The sequence below is a fragment of the Rissa tridactyla genome, chromosome 9 (genome assembly GCF_028500815.1).
Source record: "Rissa tridactyla isolate bRisTri1 chromosome 9, bRisTri1.patW.cur.20221130, whole genome shotgun sequence".
In the NCBI taxonomy this organism is placed as follows: domain Eukaryota; kingdom Metazoa; phylum Chordata; class Aves; order Charadriiformes; family Laridae; genus Rissa; species Rissa tridactyla.
The window spans coordinates 22,236,132-22,260,017 of NC_071474.1; the positions used below are offsets into that span (position 1 = coordinate 22,236,132).

The following is a 23,886-nucleotide window of genomic DNA, read 5'->3' on the forward strand; positions in this document are numbered from 1 at the left end:
ACGTGGTGTGCTGGTAAAGCGTTGCCGTCCCAGCATCGCCCCGCACTGCCCCAGCGTGAGCCCCTGAGCCCAGGGCATCCTGCTACCACCCGCACACTCCCGCAGCCCCGCGCCAGGCTCAGGCCGGAATGTCCCAATCCCGAAACCCAGTGTGCAGGTCAAGCCTGGCTCTGCCACCTTAATCCCACGAGACAGAGCCCGTCCGCTGCCGAGTCACACGGGGAATAGCTCCAAACAGCTTTGGGGAACAGCTTGGCGCCTCTGCACACCCTGAATTCACAGCACTTTGCCCCAAGACGTGGGCAGCAGGCACACGGGGTGACAGCCAGAGCTCTCCACCATCCCTCTCCTTCAACCCGGCTCGGCTCTCCTTGTTAGCGCTCGTTAGCACTCTGAGCCTTCCCTGGGTTTGCATAGGGCCTTAGTTGTGTTCGCGTTGGCTTCTTTCAGCAGTGTCACCGTCTTTTGATCGGGAATCATTTGTACTTGTTTAACTAATGCCCGGCTTTGCATCGCTGGGCTGCCGTTCTCGCAGGCTGTGATTGAACTTAAATAAAGCTGACTGACGTTTTAAGTCATTTTCTTGCCTCCTGTAGTTGGGTCTTGGTCACCTGAACATCTCCAACACTTGTGGCATTGTGCTGGCCTTGCTCCTCTTACAGAGGATTTGCAACGGCCCACTGGGAAATAGACTCATAGAACGGTCTGGGGGGAAGGAACCTTAAAGCCCATCCAGTGCCACCCCCTGCCCTGGGCAGGGACACCTCCCACCACACCAGGTTGCTCCAAGCCCCATCCAACCTGGCCTTGAACACCTCCAGGGATGGGGCACCCACAGCTTCTCTGGACAACCTGGACCACAGGCTCACCACCCTCACAGCAAACAATTTCTTCACAACATCTCATCTAATCTCATCAAATGCCCCCTCTTTTCAGTTTACAACCGTTCCCCTTGGTCCCATAGCTCCCCTCCCTGATCCAGAGTCCCTCCCCAGCTTCCCTGGAGCCCCTTTCAGGACTGGAAGGTCTCCCCAGAGCCTTCTCTTCTCCAGGCTGAACCCCCCCAGCTCTCTCAGCCTGTCCTCACAGCAGAGGGGCTCCAGCCCTCCCAGCATCTCCAGGGCCTCCTCTGGACCTGCTCGAACGGGTCCATGTCCTTCTTATGTTGGGGGCTCCCAAGCTGGACGCAGTTCTCCAGGTGGGGTCTCACGAGGGCAGAGGGGCAGAATCCCACCCCCCCTCACCCTGCTTCTTTTGATGCAGCCCAGGTAACACAGGAGTGAGTTTCCCCTGTCCTGGGGATGCGCATGGTGCGAGGTGGGGGAGGATACAGATTCGAGCCCAGGCACAGCCCCTTCGGCTGTGTCCTGCCAGAGTCAGTGCCCCCAGCAATGTCCCCCCCCGGCTGGCGCTGCCCCCCAGTAGGACCTGCCGTGGGAGCAAATTACAGCCCAGGAGCCCAGCGAGGCTGAGCCTCGGGAACGGCTTCAGCCCTTGGGGCATTAAATGGCCCCATGAGACCACAGGGTGCAGCTCGACATTTCACAGCAATAAGGGGCTCTGCGATGGCCAGCGGTCCCCCGGCCATGGCACAGGGGGCTGCACAGCCCTGGCACCCCCAGCACGGGAGTCGGGGGCCAGGAGAGCCCCAGGGCCCAGCAGGAAGCCCCGGTTCATGCCACTGCCGAAAGCGGGGCAGCCTTCCCCTGCCCAGCTGTCACACACCCTTCGCCAAGGTGCATTTTAGCAATTCTTGGGCAGGCTCTGCTAACACCACATGCGATTACAGGGCCAGGCTCCTGGGTAGGTTTTACCAGCTCAGCCTGACGCATTTTTACGTTTTACGACCCTGCTTACACTGAGCAGTCCTCTGACTGCCTCTCCTTCTGGCTACGGAACGTTCCCCAGGGTTATGTCTTAGCCCTGTTAAAACACAGCATTGACTTCCAGGTTTCTACCTCTGCCAAGATTAACTGATCCACCTCTGCAATAAAAACAGGCTTTGATTGGCAAGCGGTTGCATCAGTGAAGGTTTCTTGGTCCTGCCTGCACCGAGCTCACCTGCAGCTTGCCAGCACCCCAGCGACCGGCCCCCAAAGTCACAGACCCCCCCAACGCTGCAATGGACACAGACGCATCAGGTAGGCAGCATTTATTGATGGAAGTTCAGTACCGGCCCAAGAAAGTGACTGATCTCTCAGTACTAAAATTAACACGAGTGTAATCAAAGATTAAGATTTTACTATCTGCAACCCGCTACCTCATTAGTACCTCGTTCATGGCTCACAAACTCAGCAGGAAGGCCTGAAATCCCCGAAAAGGTACAATTTGTTCACAGTGGTAAAACCTTTGAGTGATGCCGTCCCCTTACTTCTCACCTGCGCTCCCCTCCATGCCAAAAGCAAGCTGTGCCCCCCAACAGCGGCTCCTCCTCGGGAGTCATGTAAGGACAGGGCTGTCTGCGGTCCCAGCCAGGGACGGGGCAGTTTCCCTGCAAACGCCTGCTCGGCACTGGTCCTTCTGCCCCCTGGGGACACACCAGACATGGTCCCAGCTGGCCTCCAGACCAGCTTCTTCAAAAAAGCCCTAGGCTCTGAGCTTCAAGCCCGCAGTTTGCTATTTGCAAAGGGCATGGAGAGAATGACCCGATGGTGCAGCCGCTTCCCATAGAGGGGGCTGGCCAGGCTTTGTTCCACGGGCTGTCAGTCCCTGAGCGCACCCAAGGGAAGGTGCAAGTGGAAGGTGGATTATTCATGCAGGGCGATCCCGCACCCAGGGATTGCCATGCGGGAAGAGCTGCAGCAAGCACAGCCCTGGGGCAGTGGCGGGGCAGGCAGGTGGAGGCGCCAGCATCTCCATCCTTGCTTCAACCCATGCGACTGGTGACACCCTCCCCCAGCGCCTCTGCGTGGACAAACCCCACCGCCACACAGGCGGCTCTGCCCCATGGATGCAGGGACACCGAGGCTCTTCTGCGTGTGGGGTCTGGTGGGGAAGAGCCAACTGCATGAACCATTGCCTCTAACCAAACAGCAGCGTAAACTGTGTCTGACCAAACGGTGACCAGTTTTGATTCAAACTATTCCCTATTGCTCTCCATTGGTAGTGACCTGTTAATGCTCTAGTGGCGTATCCCTCGGTGCCATTCACCCTCATTATCATTTGATTTTCCAGCTCTATTACAAAGCAGCGCCTGCATAAGGTGCAACAGCCGTACATCAGCCTCCTGCGGCCTCATGCTTCGCGTCTCAGGCAGGCGGCATAACGGGGGAGAGGGCCGGGCACTGCAGCATCTCAGGGGTTGTGGTCAGTGGGGTCACACTTCAGCATCACTTTGACCCCCTCGCCCCTCTTGGTGGTCTCGAACGCCTCCAGAGCCTTTTCCAGGGGGAAGCGGTGGGTAACCAAGGGCTTGATGTTGATCCGCTTGGATGCGAGCAGAGCAATTGCCACAGGCCACCTGCAAGGCAAACGGAGAGCAGGAGGTGAGAGCGGCCACCAGTCTGGAGCCCCACAGAAAGAGCACGGAGTCGCCTGGTTTCATGACAGTAACTCCCTTAGCCCAGGCAACCAAGGGGAGTTTTGCCCACAACAATCTTCCAGAGGGGGAACCTCAAGCATCAGGCATGGGAGATGGGACACGCCAGCTGCTGTGGGCTGTCGAGCACCAAGATGGCCGGCACTGCTGTACAGACAGTGGCTGTGCTTCACCCGCAAGAGGCTGAGCAAGTGAAAAATCACAGTAAACAACTGCACTTCTGAAGCACCGGATGAAAAACACAACTCCTGTGTGTCACTCTCCTCTCGTCCAGCCTCCTTGCTTGCAGACCGATTGCTGGAGTTCAAACTCATAGAGTCGGTGCAGGGAGAAGAAAGGAAAAGCCTCAGTCAGCTTCCAACCTCTTCTTTGGCAGAGACTCACCCAATTTGACTGTCCTGCCACTCCATTTGCATGGGCCGAATTAGAGGGATGGGGACACGAAGGGATGCAGCAGCTAATCTAATTCCCAAACTGCCTACTTAAAGACATCTCTCATTTTTCTTAAAAAAAAGAAAGGCTCCTTCTTAGGAGCCTGACTACATCTCCCAAATCCTTCCTGGAAACCACCTCTGCAGACTAAGCAAAGATTCGTGTTCCACTAGCAAGAGACTACAGCTCTGAACAGAGCAGAAACCAGGCTGCAAACGTGCGATGCTGGGTCTCGAGCCCTGCCCCAGGAGTAGAGGATCAACGAGAGGACAGCTGAGCTTCTCCCGCTCCCAGAGCAAGGCCAGCTTTCAGTACACTCAGAGTCCTGCCTGTCCATGAGCCATGCAGCTCAGTTCTCTGTGGAGAGCACATAACGCCTTCAGACTGGCTCCAGATGCACCTTCAGCTCCAGCAAAATGATGAAAACTAAACAAGGCTCTTGCTCATCCCAGCATTCACTGGTCTCTAGCAAGACTGATGATGTGACTTCCATGACGAGCAAGGAGAGCAGAGCTGGGCACCAGCAGCAAGGCTGGGTATGCTTGGCTTGGCATAGGATGCTGAGCTTGGGATTTTGACTTTTTGCCTAGAATTAATATTCCCCATATCCTTTGCCTCAAAAATGGAGAATAAAAGTTAGTCAGGTGGATGCTGGCAGGCAGGCAGCTTTTCACAAAGCAGCGTGTAGGGTCAGGGCCAGGCCAAGCTGCTGCTCAGAGATCTCCCAGCACAAAGGGTTGAAGCAGCTAAAAGCTGCGCGTTCCTCCCTGTCATGCCAGGAGCCAGCGCACTCGTGGACAAGCCAGTCTCTTCTGAAACACCCTCAGCACCTGGCCTTCCCTTTCTACAGGGCATAAGAGTTGAAGACACAAATGTTATGGGTTTTTTTTATTTTTCATTTTGGCCTGCTTGCTTGCAGCAGAGTAAGGGTTTATTGGGCCTCTTCCTTTCTCTGCCCCAAATGCCACAGAAAATGGGAGAGTGGGACAACCCAGCTGGGCTGGGGCTGCTTTGTTGTGGTCAAGTTTGCAGTCCAGGAACCAAGGCATAAAATGCAGGACACGTCAATCAGACTGTCTGCACTGCAGCGCTGGCATTTCAGAGTGAGGTTTAACTAACTGTAAGGAAAACCAGCCTTTTCCACATTCTCTCTCCTTATGGAAAGCAGGAATTTCTTAAGGACAGACTTGAAGACAAATCAGCCCATGCTGCACGAGACTCACGTGTTGCAGTAGCGGAATATCCCCCGGATATCCACCTCCCGCACGGCGGCGTTCACAATGGGCACAGTGACCATCTCGGGCCCCAGCCCCACCAGCACCAAGGTCCCACCGGAACGAGTGGCCTGGAGAACAAACACACAAATACGTTATGTTTTGCAAAATAGAGTCACCAGAGCCTGTGCAGCACTCTGTAAAAAAATAAAGCCACACTTTGTGGCTGTAATGGACTCTGCACAGCAGAGATGCCAGGGGTGAGACAGGATGCTGTCTGGAGCCCATAAGCCTGAAACACGCAATAAACAAGGCTTAAAAAGCGATCTCTCAAAAATCTCTGAAGGATTTTGGTATCTAAATCTCATTCTGAAAAATGATGGCACTTAGGAGGATGAAAAGTACTTGTGGATTTCAATGGGAGAGATTTAAAACTGAGAGCCTGATGCCCCGCTGGAATTTCTCTTTTTGCAGCTTGTCCCATGTGCCTCCTGCCCTTTCACTGCGAAGCTCCGCACTACCTTCTTCGCATCCTCCCGCTGGGCAGTCCACGACAACAAAACATCCCCTCCTTAACTGCTTTCTTCACCTGCTGGAATTAATTTTCTTAATTATCCTCCTTAGTTGGAGCTGTCCTACTTGTAGCAGCTCCCTGCCTGCGTAGCCACGCTCGGGTCTTCGGGGTCTTAGTGCAGTCTCTTTGGTAAGTGGTAAAGCACCCGAGCATCATCGAGCATCGAATCAGATAATTATCCCCCTGCTGCCTACAAAGAAGTTAACTCTTTAATTGTCTCTCTTACTTTGCTGTCTAATGAGCACCTTCTCTCCCCCACACCAAGCCCAGTGAAACGAAGCACTATGGGAGTGAAATAACTGTCATTCACCATGGCGTCCCACAAAAAGAAAAGCCAGCACCATCATCGCTTTACCCCGGGGACAAGCGGTACTCACGTAAATGCCAGCCTGGATGCAGGCCTGCACTCCTGTACACTCCACTGTTATCTCAGGCATGCAGCCAAGCAGACTTTCCACTTTGGAGGCCACCTCCTGCGGGGTCTCATTCTTCACCTGAATGGTGAAATCTGCCCCCACCTCCTTGGCCTTTTGCAGACGAGAGGCAGACAGATCTGGGGAAAGACAAAACAAACCAAGAACTGCAGCACTCCGTGAAGCAGAAAGGGAGAGAGAACCTGAGCCTGCAAGTCTGCTCCCTAACCCCATCTGATGTCTCAGCAGAGCCCCCTTGTTTGGTGACCAGCCGTCAGTTCTCTCAGGAGAGAAGACAGACTTTGTTGTGTGGTAGGACGAGGTGGGAAGCTGCAGCCCACCCAAACCAAAGGGTTTCCCACCCTTGATGCAAGCAATCCCCCATCAAGGAGCCCTGACGGAAGCACACACGTCTGGGGTCTGAAGATGTGTTCGCAGGGCAGCAGGCAACCGGGAGAGAAAAGGGTCTGTGCTCCCTCCGGCTAATTCAGGTAGCCTTCAATGAGGAGACCTGCAGGGTGGAGAGCCGCTCACTTTTCTGGGCAGGCAGAGAAGGCTGAGCAATGAGGACAACTTAAAGACACAGGAGATGCCAAAGACTTTCCAGCTGCAGAAGAGGGTGTGCTTCAAAGAGGCTGAAGCATAAACTCGCAGATGAAATCCACACCACACAAAGCGATGTCTGAGTGAAAGAACACCTGCCACCTCTAGACCCAAGGGGTGATCAGTTCGTCAATCTCCCGATTTCTCTTTGGTACGGCAGGAACACCGAGAAGGTGCCAAGACAAACTAGAAGGCCAAGCTTAGCTCCCAAGGGCACGCACATCCATGCCACAAGCGGAAACCACAGCAGGAACAGCCGTGGCCAAGCTCCAGCGGAACCCCAGTGCAGGCAAAGGCAAAAGGAGGCAGGAGGGCAGGACAGCCAGGGCAGTGCTGAGCTACACTCGCCCTGGCTGAACTGCGCGGTTGTGTCTAACCGAAGCTGCCACTGTCTAAGGCTGCACTGCCCAGCGTCTCTCTGGCAATGACTCTTTCATGAAGCAGCTTCACTAATTCCTCCACTGGTGAAAACGGACTGTAAAAACCCACGCTATACACACACTGCGCAAGCTAACCAAAGGAGGAGCCTACAATGAGGCAAAAAAAACGCCCCTCGCTTTCGCATTTTCCTTCCCTGGCTCTCGAGATTATCTGCTATTGCTCACACCCCAAGGATACCTCTCACAGGGCACCAGGCAGAGGCAAGGTTGCTCTGACCTTGCTCCCTGATGACCCAGAAACGACCTGGCTATGGACAGCACAGCACCAAGAAGCCTTTCCGACAGGAGACACCAGGCTCAGCGGATCATTAACGTGGCCATTTCACCTCTAAGGGTACCAGATGAGAGCAGATCACGAGCTCTCCAAGGGCTTCCTCAGTGAACCGACAGCAGATGCTTTCAGCTGAGCGAAGCGCAGAATGCATCGGTTGTCGTCTCTGAGTGCGTCCCTGCTGTTACAGACCTCTCCCATCCTTTTACCCTCCTTGTAACAGCACTGGAGGCTGCTGAGCTCTCTCACGCTGATTCTGTCACAGACAAATGAGCAGGCAAGCCCATTAAAAAAAAAAAAAAGCCAGTGGATCTGGTAATATGGTGGACCTCAGATACCCCATTAACACAGAGCAACAAAGCTGGTGATGATAAATGTCTGCAAAGGCATGGCTGTACGCTGGTACTCTGTCGAGAGGATTTTGACAGCACTGTAAATATCTTTTCATAGAATGGTTTGTGTTGGAAAGGACCTTAAAGACCATTTAGTTCCACCCCCTGCCCTGGGCAGGGACACCTCCCATTAGACCAGGTTGCTCAAAACCCCGTCCAACCTGGCCTTTTGAAGATCCACAAAATGGTTTGTACCACGGAGCGTGCTGCCCTGGCGGGTAGCCACACTGTTTGTCTCTTCTCTTCCACACCCCATGGAAGGAAGCCGCCCATCCCTCTCCAGGCACCACTGGTGACCAGGACATCTCTGGAGATAAGGAGGTGGACAGCAGACAAGAAGAGTAGCATCTCCCAGGCAGAAACCACCTCTTCGCCTTGCACTGAAGCAGTGGTCTACAGAGGCTTGTGTGTTGGCACTGGAAAAGATATCCAGATCAAAGGTGGAAACTGAGCTTAACAGCCAGAGATGTCCTACACCCAAAATAGAGGGGTAAACAATGCCCTAGGCTTGAAGACTTGGAAAATGATGCCTTTGCCAAGACACACAGCACACCCACACACCACAAACTGGAAAATACCCATCTCACCAGGGCACAGTCTTCAGAGAAGTCAGAGATGGGGATGGGGGGGAAAACATCAAGGAAAAAGAGAAGGAGGACGAGGCCACTGCTCCGACATGGGCCACTGACTCAGCCCCAGTGCTGGGAGGAAGCCAGGCCAGAGGACCTACGCTGCCTACCATGGCAAGTGTGACATTATTTACGGCCAGGGCAGGCGATGGACATGCCCACACCGGCACCGGGAGCGCTCGGGATGCCGGGTGTGGGCACACCCACCGAGATGAGCACCCAGGAGACCTGTGGAGGGAGTTTCAAGAAGGGGTAACAAAAGGTAATAAAATGCAGACAAAGAAGGAAAAGCCAAAGCTGTAAAGTAGGGGCAGCATCACCCTGGAAGTCTTAACATGGGCTCTCATTCCTGGGGCTGCAGGAGGCATTTTTCACATCCGTTCCTCCCAAGCTGTGAGCATTGGGCCTCAGGCCACGTGTACAGTCATGACCCTCTGCTAGCTGAGCTGCAAGCAGAGACCTCCCACCAGCAAAAGCACAGGCATGGGCGTTTTTGAGGCACTTGAAACGCTAAGAAATACTTCTGCCTGGCATGGCAGGTGTCTCCCAAATCTCGGTGTACAGCAAGGAGACCACAGGGGCTCAACAGTGCTCCCAGCAGCGGACAAAACTCCCCATGAAGTAGCGGACACAGCTGGATTCAGCCATTTAGAGAATCTGCCCAGTCACTAATGTAGTTTATACTGTCTCTTTGGCAGAAATACATCCAGAGGCAGTGTCCTGGAGCAACAGGCCCTGCCAGCCAGTGCCTTTCAAAGTGGTCACAAAAGTCATTCTCTGGCAGCAAAAAAAAACCCCACACTTTTCCTGTAGTTGTCCTCTGGTTTGCTGACCTGGTTGGAAAGGAAGTCCTTGTGTCAGAGGGGCATACGGGACACACTGTCAGACCCGGTCAGGGCTGCGATAACATCTTGGTACACCTGGCCTAAGTGAATCACCGCTAAGCACTTACTGAAGCGGACAGGTCTGCAGGTTATCAGATGAGAAGGTTACCGTATTGTTTAGAGCTCCAGACACTTGTGAGTCTTGGGAAGGACCAAGTAGTCCAGATTTTAAACCTTACTGTGGCTGAACCCCACACAACTCTTGGGAAACTGGTCAATTATACAATTAAAGGGTTGCACCTTGCCTCTAGTCAGGAATTTGTTTTCACTTCCTGGCGGCTGGAGCTAATTAAAGTTTTGGCTGCCAGACTAAGAGTAGCCCGTTCTTCTATTTCTGCTCCCACGGAAGTTATCAAATTACACTTAAGCTTCTCATGATGTTTTATGAGCCAACTTAACATGCAAATATTCTTGAAGTTTTCACACTTTCCATGTTGATCTTCTTTCACAAAGGAGTTGAACTCTGTCCAGTTATTCGTCTTCCCTGACCTTGACTTCCAAGGTGTCTGGAGGCACTGGCAGCCAGGACTTCAGATTCAGGTAGCACGAGGGGAGTGGTTTCCCTTAAGTAGGAATTATTAAGTGTACCTTCAGTGGCAGTCAGAGTAAGGCAAGACAGCCCAACACCGCCATGCGAATACCCAAAGTGTCACTTCACTTGCTGGGGAATAAGGCTGCTCTTTTACACGCCTCTAAGGAGAAATGCAGGTTTCCAGAGCAACAGCAAGGCAGAAGGCCAGAAGGTTGTCCGTAAATATCAATCGCACCCACTCAGCAGCAGAGCGGAGAAAGCCATAGACCTCAGGGAAGAGCAGATGAGGACCCATGAAACAAACCAATCTCCTACACCCAACTGCAATCCACTAAATACACCACACCTCACCCCTCAAAAGGGAGAACACTAGTCTGCCAGGAATAAAGCACTGCAGGGAGAAGAGCAAAGGTTATCAGAAACACGAATACCTTTTATCAGGCAAACTGCTTTATCTGGGGGCGAAAGGCAAGCTTTGGCGCACACGAGCCTTTGGAAGGGTAGGGCTGAGCATTGGTCTCTAGCTACGGAGCCAGCTGCTCTCCAGGAGTCCCAGAGAAGGGACACAACCCCTTGGCAGAGACGTAACTTCCCAAAATTCATTGACTCCAGGTGTGCCAAAGGCACTCACCGCAGAAGCTGTGGGAGATGAGGTTTCCCCAGGTCAGGAAAAAGCTCTTCAAGGTATTTCTACATTTGTGTGCGGTTTGTTAAAACAAATACAAACATTTAAAGCCTTAAGTGCTGTGCAGACAAAGCTCTTCACAGACAAACACATTGTACAAATTCCGTGCAACGAATTCAAAGAATCTGGTAGCAAAGTACAAGAGGGCCTTTGTGGGCAGACAGTCACCTCGCAGGTGTTGGCTCCTAAAGCTGACACAAAAAGCAGTTCCTTGAGAAGGGCACCAAAATCCCCAGCGGCAACAAGCCAAACTAAACCCATTCCTCAGCTCGTGTCACGTACAAATATTTGACTAGGGACAGCACCTCCATGGGTGTCTCTGAGCATCTCAGCCAAACACCTCTCAGTGGGAGATGTCAACAAGTCAGGATCATTACCCAGGCCAAGGCGAAGGGGTTAATTCCATGTAGCCGAGCTTGATGACCCTACAAACCAGGTACCGAGAACTTCCTATGGCCACCTGGAGCCCTGTGGCACATGCTATACAGACCTGCTTGCCGAAGGTCCCCAGGAGCAGTCCACAGGCAGAGGCAAAGCAGCTGCCAGTGTCACAGGGAAGAACACACTCAGGCAGGACCAGGGATGGGGCCTCAGGCTGAACCAGCTGCTCAGCCCCACCAACCCCTGCCAGCTCACCAAGCCCTTCCCCACCCAAGGACTGGGTCACCCACCAGCTCCTGCACCAGCTCAGCTCGGCAGCAAGGTTCCTCATACATGATTCATGAGGCAGAGTTGCTTTTCCTGCTATAGCAACCATCATACTCAAACGACAACGCTTTGCAAAATCTGAGGCCTGGACTGATCACATCCACCAAGGATGCGCCTGCAGGGTGGGGCCAGCAGAGCAAAAAATGCCCCAGACTCAGCAGCAAAAGGATTTAGAGAGGAGAAGGCAATAATCTGTCATGAGCTTCTACACAAGGATGCTTCCACAAAGGCAAAAGGGTGGGACCTGAATTTTGTCTCTCAACCCAAAGACAGAAACACAGTAATCGACAGGTCAAAAATACACCTGGCCCGAAGTGTGGGAGGTGGAGTAACAGCCTTCTGAAAGGTCCATGTTGGGGCTTTGGCCCGAAAACACCGCAGCAACCTGTGCTCGTTGTCTAGTCTTACCTGTAACCACTCCTCTCAGCCACCACTGCTCAGAAGGATCAGAGATTAGTGGAAACACCACTTCCATGCTCTGTCCAAACTCCAGGTGGAAATTTCAACCAGGGAACCCCCTGAGGTTACTCCAGCTCTCAATTCTTCTGGGCAAGCTACACAGAAAAGAGCGTGAACTTTGAGGCAAGGTGAAGGGAGCTGGGCTGGGTTAGCAGGGCAAAGAGAAGGGGGCATCAAACGTCTCTCTGCAACAATCAGAATGGCAGCTGCAAAGACGATGGAGACTCATTTCAGTTGCAGACAATACAAGGGAAAATACCCACAAATGACAGTTTGTGAGTCGACCCCAGAAAAAGCTTCTTCATTAGGAGGTGGTGCAATCCTGGAGCAGGTACCTAGAAAGGGGTGAGGTCCATCCTCAGTGGTTTCACAGGTGCACCTTGACAAAAACACGGCTGCAAGCAGCAGTGGACTAGAAACCTCCAGAACAGAGTTATGCAAGGAAGGCCCATTTCTGAAATGCAGGGACCCTAAAAAGGCCACTTCGGTCATTGCGGATAATCAGTGGAAAATAAACCCCCCAGCAGGACAGCAGAAAGAAGGGCAGCAAAAGAGAACTAGAGGAACAATGTGGTTGCACACAGAAAGGACTGTGAAAAGATGTGTCCAGGCCATCACCTAGCACTACAAGACGAAGGAAAAAACCGACTCGGAGCAAACCTCCAAGAATAGCTCTAAACATGGTATAAAATATGCTGTGTGCCTAGGTAAAGACTAGAAGCAGATATAATCAAGGTCTATATGCACTACAAGGAAGATAAAACCTGATCCTCAAGGCTTGACCTATAAGCCAAAGGCAAAACACAAAGCTGAGGTCAGAAGAGCTCAAAACGGAAACAAAAAAAAGTCCATCAGTGATCTGAGGCACCAGGAGCAAGTGCAGCTTCTGTAACTTGGAGCTCTGTCATACACACACACTGCCTCTTCCCAAAACACCCGCTCAAAGTCTGAAAAAGGTCTCTAGGCTTGACCCAAGGACTACTCATTAGCCTCTGGTTTACCCTCCCTGAAGCACTGTAGCTACGCCACCTGCACAACATGTCTGTGCTAGGAAGCAGAAGTTATTACCCTGGTCCGCTAACCTAGCAGAGAAGCACCAGTTGCAACCTGCACCTTCTTACAGATCCCAGTTAGTGCAAAGATCAAAGTCTTGTCCTGGGGAATGAGGTGGTTATTAGGATTCCCTCCAGACAGCCACGCTACTGCCCTGTTCATGACCAGACTTTCCACTGGGCTTGAGCTGCCTTCCCCAGCAGTTACCTTGAAGGAATAGCGTGGAACTAGTCAGTGTTGTGCTGTATTGTGGGAAACAGGCACACTCTTAAGGGTTAAAAGAACTTACCTGTAATTACCACAGTCGCTGCACCCATCATCTTAGCAACAAGCACATTAACAAGGCCGATTGGTCCTGGGTACAAAGTGGAGAAAGAGAACATATACAACTGTCAGACGGCACCAGCTGCAGGCTCTGAACATGACCAGAGCTCAGCACATTCCCAGGCTAAAGGAGGCTCCGACTGTGTTTCCAGGTGGGCAGCTCTGGGATCACAGCAACACCGTGGTCCCAGGGCAGTAAGACCAGCTGCTGAGACAGCAGCTATTGCTACAGGAGTGACTCCGCAAGGAAAACACCACCCGCTCCTCCGCTCCCGTGAGCTGGCAGGCTCAGCACGCCCAGACACTGCGCTTTGCATTTGGACTGCTCAAAACGCAGCACTGTAGTGCAGCACGGGCAAGGACAGCCTCAAGGTCCCCCTTGGCATCCCTGTAACTCTGCCATGAGCCACACTTACAGCAGAGCCTGGAAGAACAGCTTGCGCCCTGTCCATCCCCCTCCATGCCCCAGCAGGCAGAGAACCCAGGAACTGAATATGTTCACCGTACCAGAGCCAGACACGAAGACTTTGCTTCCCAGAGTGACTCCCGCCCTTTTGCAGGCATGGATTCCCACCGAAAGGGGCTCGATAAGGGCTCCTTCTTCAAAGGTGACATTATCTGGAAGCCTGCAAGAACCAGACACACGCAACAGTCACCAAAGAGGTTTATGACAGTGATGAGGAAAGCCATGACACTCGAAGACCAAACATGGGTCTAAATCACAGTGCAAAATACACTCTCGCCCTTGGTCTGCAAAATGCAGGACTGGAAGGCGTTTCAAGAGGTTATAATGCCTCCTTCCTTCCTCCAAAGCAGCATCAAGTACACCTAAACCATTTACCACTGAGGTTTGCCTAAGCACCAAACACAGGGATCCACAAACTTCCCCACACCATCTCTCCAGTACTTGGTGAGTCAACCCTAAAACTCCTTTGCTGCTCGATCCCTTTGGAATAAACCCCACAGTTGCGTATGCACCACCTCAAAGGCTGCCCTACGGCTGGGACACACCAGTGAGCTCCCAGACCCCTCATCTGGGTTGAATCATTCAGGTCCATGCTTTTAGAAAACATCTTGCTGCCAATGGTGACGCCACATAAAGCAAAGGCAGCCTGATCCAGGTCTCCCCATCACGCCCTGGATGTCCTCCCCTGATGCACCAAGTGTTTCAACCAGTGGACTGGTCCCAGCACGCACCCTCCCAGCAGTCAGGGAAAACGTGTACAGTGGGTATCAAACACCTTTTAGACAGAAACAGTCTGATGGAAAAAAGCAGAGGAGGGTGAAACCCTTCTGAACTGCTGACAGAAATAAATCCCAGCCCCACAACGCAGCCCTCCAGACAGCCACCAGTGTGGGCTCTCACACAGCAGGTGCCGGGAGCTCTGCCTGCGAGGAAGGCTCTTCTGACAGCCCTGGGAAGCCTGAGGTCAGATCTCATCCAAGCCAACACGAAGCCAAAGTAACGGAAATGGCAGTTGTGGGAAGGCAGCTGTAAGATATCTATATGTCCCTTGTCTCCAGGAGGCACTGAAGGGCTGACTCCAAGAGTTCTGTTGCCTGAGAGTCGGGCATCGCACCTGCTCCTACTGGGTCTGGGTACTGCCCTGTCAACGGGGAGGGCAGCTTTGTGGCACCATCCCACCCCCATCAAATTACTCAGAGTACCCAACACAGAGTCTGTGCACCTGCAGAAGGACAGACAACAGCTGCCCAAGTATACGAGAGCCCACTGAGCTCAGCCATCATCTTATCTTAGCAAATCTGTGCTGGCAGAGCAACTTCATGCTCTGCCTCAGACAGCCACAGCATTGCTGATCCGAAACAGGGGAGTACCAGATCCAGGCTCTGCATTTCCCAGCTTTAAAAAAAAAATAAAATAGCCAAAGTATTATTTACTGAAATTGGAGAAAAAAAAGCAACACCCTGGAAGAAGATAGCTACAAACCAGCCACTTCCTCCCAAGCAAAAACTTGTGATGTTGTCAGAAAATGTTATTTTAACGCACAGGAAATCAGTGACAGTGGGTCTGGACAGTGAGAAGTTAGACCCTTCCAGACCAGCATCTCCTCCTGACAGCAGCTGCTTGGGATCCACTTTGAAAGGAGCTTCCTGCCCGAGGATTCCCATGAGAAGAGCATTCATGTGCCTCCTTCCAACCGATTTGATCCCGTAGGCTTCCTCTGCAGGCACCAAAGATCAATCCCAAGGACATTCCTGCTCATGGAAGTACCAGCTCCACACAGACTGAGAAAGAACAAGCTCGAGAGGCAGACCAGTCTCAGGAAACCACTACCTTAGACTATTTTTAACTCCTTGTGTAAATGCACTTACGTGGGTATAACGTGGCAGAGGTTTATTTGGGTTTCTTGCATATTTGCCAGAGTACTTAAGCACAGAGTTGCTTTTAAGCAAAAGCGTCAGTCCTGCCACACGCTCAAGTTTGCTGAACTGGATATGAAAACAGCTGTGTAACGCTGGCAGCTTAGCAGGGCCACTCAGAGCCACACAAAAAAGCAGCTTAGCAGGAACTCTGCTTTCTGTTCCTGTTCTGCTCTAAGTAGGATGACTCTGTTTCAAATGACAGAGCGAGGCATCAGCAGTCAACGCGGTGCTTCCTGAAAAGCAGCGGTAAAGCTAGCTCAGCTCAAAGAACCAGATAAAGACCTTCAGGCATCGTCCTAAGTAAGCAAGGATATAAAAAGACAGCAGAAAAGAAATGAAGAGCAGGGCGCAAACGGGAAAAGGAAAATAATTAAAGGGTAAAACAGTGGTGACATCCCAGGAAACATGCAAGAAATGTTTGTTTCTGTCTGGCACCAGAAGGGATAAACTACACCTGCCTGAAAAACCCTCTGCAAAATGGCTGTCATCCAAGCCTTATACATGTTATTTATGGATCAGAAAGCAATAAAACCTGTCGTGTTCAAGAAAAGAGTGCTCACTGCGATACTCAGAAGGGCCAAGAGGCAATTGCTTCAGCTAACCCCCCCAGGGAGTATATATTTCTCTGCAGAGGGAGCACCGACTAACTTGTAGCAGTAGCTGGCACTGTGCTTGTAGTAGCGGCACAAGTTCCCATCATCAGGAGGCGTGGCGCAGAAGAAGATGGTTGGAGACAAGTTATATCGGCCAGTTTTGCAGAACTCATCCATTTCCCTTGGGACACCGGGCTCAATGGCCACTCGATCACCTGCCAGGGCGAAAGCAGACTGTTACTCAGGAAGAAGGTGGTACGAGCAGCCACAGGTACGAGCAGCACTGAACATCCATGGAAGACAGCATGAAACCCTGGCATGAGGGACGCCTGCTAACTGAGACAGATCACACCGCACGTACCAGGCAAGTTCCTAACACTTCCTTCATGGCAGCTTCATCACCAAGATCTTCACGGGAAAGAGCCGCCGTTTCAGAGGCACAGACACAGAGCAGATGGAAGCTCAGCCACATACAAACCTCTCTCCAGCTGCCTTGCACTCAGCTTTAGCAGATGAAAAGGCAGCCCTCACCCCAGGCAACTGCACAGTGATCAGATTTTTTTCAGAATCTGTAGTAACTGGAAGAGGAAATAATTAGGACAGAGCAGGTGAGCTCTGCTGGCCACCAGCTGGAAAGGACCGTCCCTTGGGAAGGGAGCTCATGGTGCAGAAGCACAGGCAGGAGAGAGACAGGACCTGTCAGGGAACAGAGACATCTTGATGCTACGATGGAGTAGCCCAGGCTGCTGGAAGGACACATGCTGCAGGACAAAGAGTAATTATTTAACTGCAATCACAAGGCAGGACAGACTAAAGAAAACAACTGTGTGACCACAGTACAACTTGCAAGTACACATGGACACAAGACAGCCCTTTTTATTTGGCAGAGGACGCCAATTAAAGCCAAATCTCTCAGCGAAGCTCTCCACCAACAGACTTTCAGCCGGACACAGTGACTTGTGGGAAGATGGACTGAAGTAAAGAGCCGTCTACACCACCTGTGATATGGCCAACAGGGGATGTCTTGGGGTGAGAGGAGCAGGACACGCACGTACTGAATGTTATCGCAGCCTCCCATTATCTTCAGCTATGGGGCCTCCCAAGTTGTGTGTGGTTTCTTTGTATTTAGTAATCCTCAACAATTTCTCCTCCACTTTCCACCTTCATCCACGTCATCCTTCGCCAAGGAGCCCTGCAATCCCAAGCACAAATCCAGGCCAGGTGGGGAATGGCTGGAGAGCAGCCCTGAGGAGAAGGACTTGGGGGTGCTGGCTGATGAGAAGCTCAACATGAGCCGGCAATATGCACTTGTAGCCCAGAAAGCCAACCACATCCTGGGCTGCATCAAAAGAAGCATGGCCAGCAGGGCAAGGGAGGGAATTCTGTCCCTCCACCCTTGTGAGACCCCACCTGGAGAACTGCATCCAACTCTGGAGCCCTCAGCATCAGAAGGGCATGGACCTGTTGGAGCAGGTCCAGAGGAGGCCCTGGAGATGCTGGGAGGGCTGGAGCCCCTCTGCTGTGAGGACAGGCTGAGAGAGTTGGGGGCGTTCAACCTGGAGAAGAGAAGGCTCCGGGGAGACCTTGGAGCCCCTTCCAGTCCTGAAAGGGGCTCCAGGAAAGCTAGGGAGGGACTCTGGATCAGGGATAGGAGCCATAGGATGAGGGGCGATCGTTTTAAACTGAAAGAGGGGAGATTTGATGAGATTAGATGAGATGTGAGGAAGAAATTCTTGGCCGTGGGGCAGTGAGCCCTGGCCCAGGTTGGCCAGAGAAGTTGTGGCTGCCCCATCCCTGGAGGTGTTCAAGGCCAGGTTGGACGGGGCTTGGAGCAACCTGGTCTGGTGGGAGGTGTCCCTGCCCAGGGCAGGGGGGTTGGAACTACGTGATATTTAAGGTCCTTTCCAACCCAAACCATTCTATGATCTTAGGTGAATGCTGTACCTGGTTTCCACTGTCCCTTGCTCTTGTATTGGAGGAACCAGACAACCAGGCAACCTTTACGCACCCTCTCCCTACCCTCCATGAGTCTTCAGACCTGTGTCACACATCGTTGAGTTGTCTCTCCAGTGCCTAGCTCAAGTTCCTAACTCAGTCATTTGTCATAGAAATGATGCTCCACATGTCACCTCCTTCTCCGCCTCTGAAAATTTTTCACTTCTTTTATATCCCTTTGGAAAGGAGGAGACCAGAAGTGCATGCAGACCTCCAGATGTCCTCTGACTGAGTCTGTCCCTTTCCTAACACTGATTTGCATTTTTCACCATTACTGAGACAACGTTCCCACGCACTGTGTCTGAGCCAAAGGTCTCACTGTTCAGCAGTGATGGTCAGCCCATCATTTCAGATATGAAGCTGGTTTTGTTTTTTTTCTGCTACAGAAACCACTTTATGTTTATCTGCATTGAATTTCAGCTGCATCTTATTGCCCAGGCACCCTTAAGGTCTCTCTGTAACTCTTGCTAGCTCTCCTGCGTCCTTTATACCCTGCCTAAATTGCTATCACCAGCAAACTTTGCAAAATTCACTGCTCAGACATTTTCTAGGACATTCACGAGCATAGCGAACTGCAGAGGTCACACCATAGGGCCTGGTACAGTTGCTCCAGTGACCCCTCTCCACTGCAGGAGGCCATCTGCTCCTTCAAAAACACACACAGAGAAGAAACATTAACAGCAGGTTGTTGGCAAGAGCAACATACGTGCTTTCTGAAGCTTTATCTAGCTTCTTCAAAAGGCACCGTGTACCAGCATACACTCTGCTCTGTGTTAAAATAAAGTCAGTCCAGTTCAAGATATCCCAGGATAAAGCATACCAAAGAAATACCATAAACTACAGGGGCCAAGCTGGGTGATTAATGGCAGCACAGTGACACCCACTGAAGGAGGTCACACTGTGCAATTCATAGCTCAGAACATCAGATAAATTTACCTCACAAAAACACACAGCCTGTTACCAACACATTCTCGGGAATTGATCAATAGGAAAACAAATAAAAAGACAGTTTTGATTCCAGTCACCTGGTTTCAGATGAGCCACTCCTGGTCCCACTTTGACAACAGTCCCGGAAGCTTCGTGCCCCAACACCATGGGGTCCTTCACCACAAAATCCCCGATTCGACCGTGCTGCCAGTAGTGAACGTCAGACCCGCAGATCCCAACAGAATGCATCCGCAGGAGGACCTCTGCCAGAAATGGAAGAACGGTTCCTTGTAGAAAAACTTACCTTGTCAGGCACTGGGAAAGCGATGCGTGTGCTGTCCCTGTGCCCCACAACAAAGGCCAAGCCAGCATCCAAACACTGGAATTTACTAGCATCAAATAAATGTACCAGAACTGCACATGCACACATTAGGATGGATAGCATATTCACGAGACACCTGCTGAACTACAAAACTATACAAGGATTTACAAATCAGGAAAGCTTAAAATGCGGTAAGACGCCTGTCAACAAAAGCTAATACAATCTAAGAGGAGTGTGACTGTCACTGGAGCAAGAATAAAAGAGCAAGCCCATTTAATTTTTCCTTCTCCCCAGGCTACAGTTTCAGCCCTGGAGAGTTAGTGAATCAAATTTCTATCAGCCCATATGCCCAGCATATTAATATTTAGTCCTGCAATAAGATTATCTGATGTGTCCCAAGGGCTGTTGAATGTGAAACACATGAACTGATGAAACAGGAAGCAGAAAAAGCCAGAAAAAGGGGTGTATCAGTCACTGCTCCAGCTCTTCTTTTCAAGTGGAAACGCAGCATTATCTGTTTCAGCCACACATTCTTTTTTGGATTATTTTATACTTTCTCAGAAATATTTCATCTCTTCATAATATCAAGGAGCGACAAAAGAGAATGAGAAAAGAAAGAGATTAGCAAAGAAAGCAGACAGCAGCAGTCATCTCTAGACCTACCATTGGGACCCGGTTCTGGGATCGGACGGTTTTCCTATGGACAAAAAGGGAAAAAAAAAAAAAGCATTCAGTTGCTTGTGCATAGCCATGGGAATACCTCGTGGAAAGCCAGTCCAGGGTAGCTCAGGTAAATCCGTGAGGTGATCAGGTTTTTGGTTCTGTCTGCTCAATCAGGCATTGCTGTGCAACGAGGAGGGACAGAAGTGTGCTGCCCACACTCCCTCCTGAAGCTCACCTCCTCTTGCTTGCACAGTGGAGTAACGTGGGCATCCATCTCGAGTGAGCACACAGCCAGCTTGTAAATCCACTCTCCAAATTATTTTGCAGTAAACTCCCCTCCCCTGCCCCGACAACAGCCACATGCTAAACCTTCCTGCCCTGGAACAGCCTCAAGTTTCAGCTGAATCCTTCATCCCACTGGCTGACCAAAAAAGTCACCTTCTGTAACCAGGAAGATTCTGAGCCACCTGTTTCTATAAAGAAGTGTTTGCGTTATTATTATGAAGAATAGAAAATATTTTTACTACATAATAATAACTCAATGTATACATCAATTATAAACATTACTGTAAATCACATTTAAAGTCACATCCTCTTGTAACTGGCAGGACACCTCTTTACGGCTTGAATAATAAAGCAGAAGAATAATCAGTGTTGTAAGTGGGCAGGATGGCCCAAAATCGCGTCAACTGGAGTGCAAATCAAAGTACAACTCAAACTTTCAATGAACTGAAAACAACTGAAATTTTCAATGTTCAGAACTATACCTGCATTTTTTCTACTTGGGGTGTTTGTTTTGTCCCACTAAGGACACAGCCCAGAGCCGTTCAGTTTTGGGCCCCTCGCTACAAGAGGGACATTGAGGTGTTGGAGCGTGTCCAGCGAAGGGCTACAAAGCTGGTGAGGGGTCTGGAGGACAAACCTTATGAAGAACGACTGAGGGAGCTGGGGTTGTTTAGCCTGGAGAAGAGGAGGCTGAGGGGAGACCTTATCACCCTCTACAACTACCTGAAAGGAGGTTGTAGAGAGATGGGGGCTGACCTCTTCTCCCTGGTGACAAGTGATAGGACGAGGGGAAACGGGTTCAAGTTACGTCAGGGGAGGTTTAGATTAGATATTAGGAAACATTTCTTCACTGAAAGGGTTATTAAACATTGGAATAGGCTGCCCAGGGAGGTGGTGGATTCACCATCCCTGGAGGTGTTTAAAAAAAGGGTAGATGGGGCACTTAGGGACATGGTTTAGAAGTGGCTCTTGTCAGGGTAGGCTAAAGGTTGGACTCGATGATCTTAAAGGTCCCTTCCAACCTCAACAATTCTATGATTCTATGATTATTTTTAAAAGAAGTTGATCTAGATGTAACTTCTTATACAGAAAATATCCAGTAAGTGTGCAATCTGGTCACCCATCAGAGGTACAGACTGACTAAGCTATCTCAACGGGACCAACAGAACAGTCCGTGGCAAGAGATAACGCAAGCCGACTTCTAGCCAAAAATGTCTATGTGGCATTCCTCAGCCCAGAAAAAACACTTTTTCTTTTTTTTTTTCCAGTAACAGCTGTGCTGAAAAACAGACATCTTGGTGGAAAGTGAATCCTCCAGCCTGATTTGTAGAAAACAGGGAGTGACCAAACTAGAAGATCCCAAAGTGTTTCAGGACACGTGTTCTGCTTGCTGTTCATTGTTCACTGAGAGGTTCAGAGAAAGCAACTGGTGTAATTGAGGAGATGAAGGAAATACAGCAGTTGTTTTCTGGGAAAGGAAGCATATAAAGAGAGGATATGGTACGTGCATAAAAAGCAATAAACCCCCAACTGGCAGCAAATGTGAGTCTATGGCAACTGCCTAAGATCAAGAGGAGAGTCAACAAAAATGAAGCCAACCCATTTTTGCATAATGCAGGTCAGCTATTGAAGTCACAGTGACACTCCCCATGGCCAACATGTTCACAAGAATCAAGAAGGGCGTGGGAATTACGGGGAAAATTATCTCACCTAACTTTAAGTATCAATAACACAGATAACAAATTCAGTTCACTGCCTTCCGTGAGCTTTACGTGATCAGTGGGGCAATGCAACGACTGCCATTCAACTTCAGAGAAGCCTGGGAGGATCACATGTCGAGGGGCTGCCAGTAAGGCCGGGGGAGCACTGACGACCACCTCCAATGTCTCCAGCAGCACCAATATCCCATGGAAAACTCATGCATCTGGGCATAAGCCAGTTCAGACACCAGCAACACAGACAGGATGGAGCCAGCACCCACCCTCACAAATCTCATACACCGTCCTAAATCGCAGGATTTTGGAAATGCGTTCTTGAACTAGAGGGACCACCTCAGTTCTCACTCACTGTGGCGATGCCTTTTATTTCTAGTAGAAGTAAGGTTGCACGTGCTTGTAGTGAAACTGCAGGTACATCAAAGGTGGTTGGGAGCCACACAGGAATTACCCACACGAACACCACGTAGCCTTTGGCACGCGTCACTTGAGCCGTGCAGGAATGGTAAAAAATCAACTGTTTCCCTGATAATCATCCCTAAACGAGCTGCTGCAGGTATCCAAAGTCTGCATGTTCCTAAAAGCCCTCCTGCCAGTACTGTTTGTACAGAAAACTGCCTGCCAATGTTTGCCCATGTAAATCTTCCTTTCCCGACCTGGCACTTGCCAAACTGGCAAACAGAAATTTCCAGCAGCGCCCACAGCGGTTCAGCAGCCAGGACATCCAAGCGTTCACAGTCACAGAAGCGGAATCAGTGTGAAGCCCTGATGGAAAACCAAGGTCCCCCTCTCCACGAGGCACAAGCGTGACCCAGGCAGCGGCTCCCTTTGAACCCTCCTTCCCCCTTGGGCTCCCATGGCCCGACGAAGCACCGGGTCACCCTCCATTTCTGCTTTCTGAGGACGGCTCTTTCACGGGGCTGTCTACCGAACAGCACCCGCCACCGGTCCCTCCGCTTCCCGTCCCCTCCGTCGCCCCGCGACACCCAAAGAGGGGCTCGGGCGGCCCTTCGCCATGGGGCGGCCCCCTGCTTCGGGCTCCCCACGCCCCGCTTGCCCCACAGGTCGGGTCCCCGAGCGTGGGGGCAGCCGCTGCCTTTCCCCGCTCCCAGCGTGGGGTCAGTTCAGCTCACTGACCCGGCACCAGCCGGGAGGAACGGGTGGAACGGACGCCCCCCGCCCCCATACACCGGGACTCGGTCCCGGCGGGCCCCCGGGGAGCTGCTCGCCCGCCGGTGCTGCGGGGCGGCCCCGGCCCAGCCCGGCTCCCCCCGCCCCGCCCGGGCCGTGCTGCGGGGCCGCCCTCGCCACCCCCAGGCCCGGCCGCCCAGCGCGGCCCCCTCCCGGCTCCCTCCGCACGGGTCCCGCCGAGCCGAGCCGCGGCGGCCTCCAGGCGGCCCGCTTCCCCCGGCCCGTACCAGGCGCAGCTCCCCGGCTCGGTGCACCACCACGGCCAGATTCTGCCCCGGCGCCGCCATGGCTCGGCTCGGCTCGGCTCAGCGCGGCGCGCGGGTCCAAGGGCCGGCGGCGGGGCCTCCCGCGGTGGGGCCGCCCCTCTGCCCCCCACCGCCCACCGCGCCAGCCCCGGCACCGCCCCCCGGCGCGGGGTGGGCAGGCCCCGGCCCCAGACCCAGGCTTCAGGTCACAGCGCCGACCGCAAGCCCCGGCTCCAGTCCCCTGCTGTAGGCCCAGGCCCAGGCCTCAGGCCCCAGCTTCCAGGCTCAGACCCAGGCCCCGGCCCCGGCCCACCTGGGTCTCCTCCACAGGGTGCCCGGAAGGCTGCAATGTCAGGCCCCCTCATCCCCATGGACTCCCCCAGCTGCTGTGAGTGCGGGGGAAGTGGCTGCAGC

General features: G+C 52.1%; 1 protein-coding gene across 1 annotated transcript; it reads right to left on the minus strand.

Moving 5' to 3' along the window:
* Positions 1-2,113: 2,113 nt before the first annotated feature.
* Positions 2,114-23,585, minus strand: SORD (sorbitol dehydrogenase). The gene is made up of 9 exons (XM_054215194.1): positions 23,455-23,585; positions 20,037-20,070; positions 19,150-19,314; positions 16,185-16,344; positions 13,659-13,777; positions 13,117-13,182; positions 6,136-6,311; positions 5,194-5,315; positions 2,114-3,460 (listed from the first exon to the last, which is right to left on the minus strand). Exons 1-9 carry the CDS (start codon positions 23,512-23,514, stop codon positions 3,295-3,297), a joined length of 1,068 nt encoding a protein of 355 aa, XP_054071169.1. The 5' UTR covers positions 23,515-23,585; the 3' UTR covers positions 2,114-3,294.
* Positions 23,586-23,886: the final 301 nt, after the last annotated feature.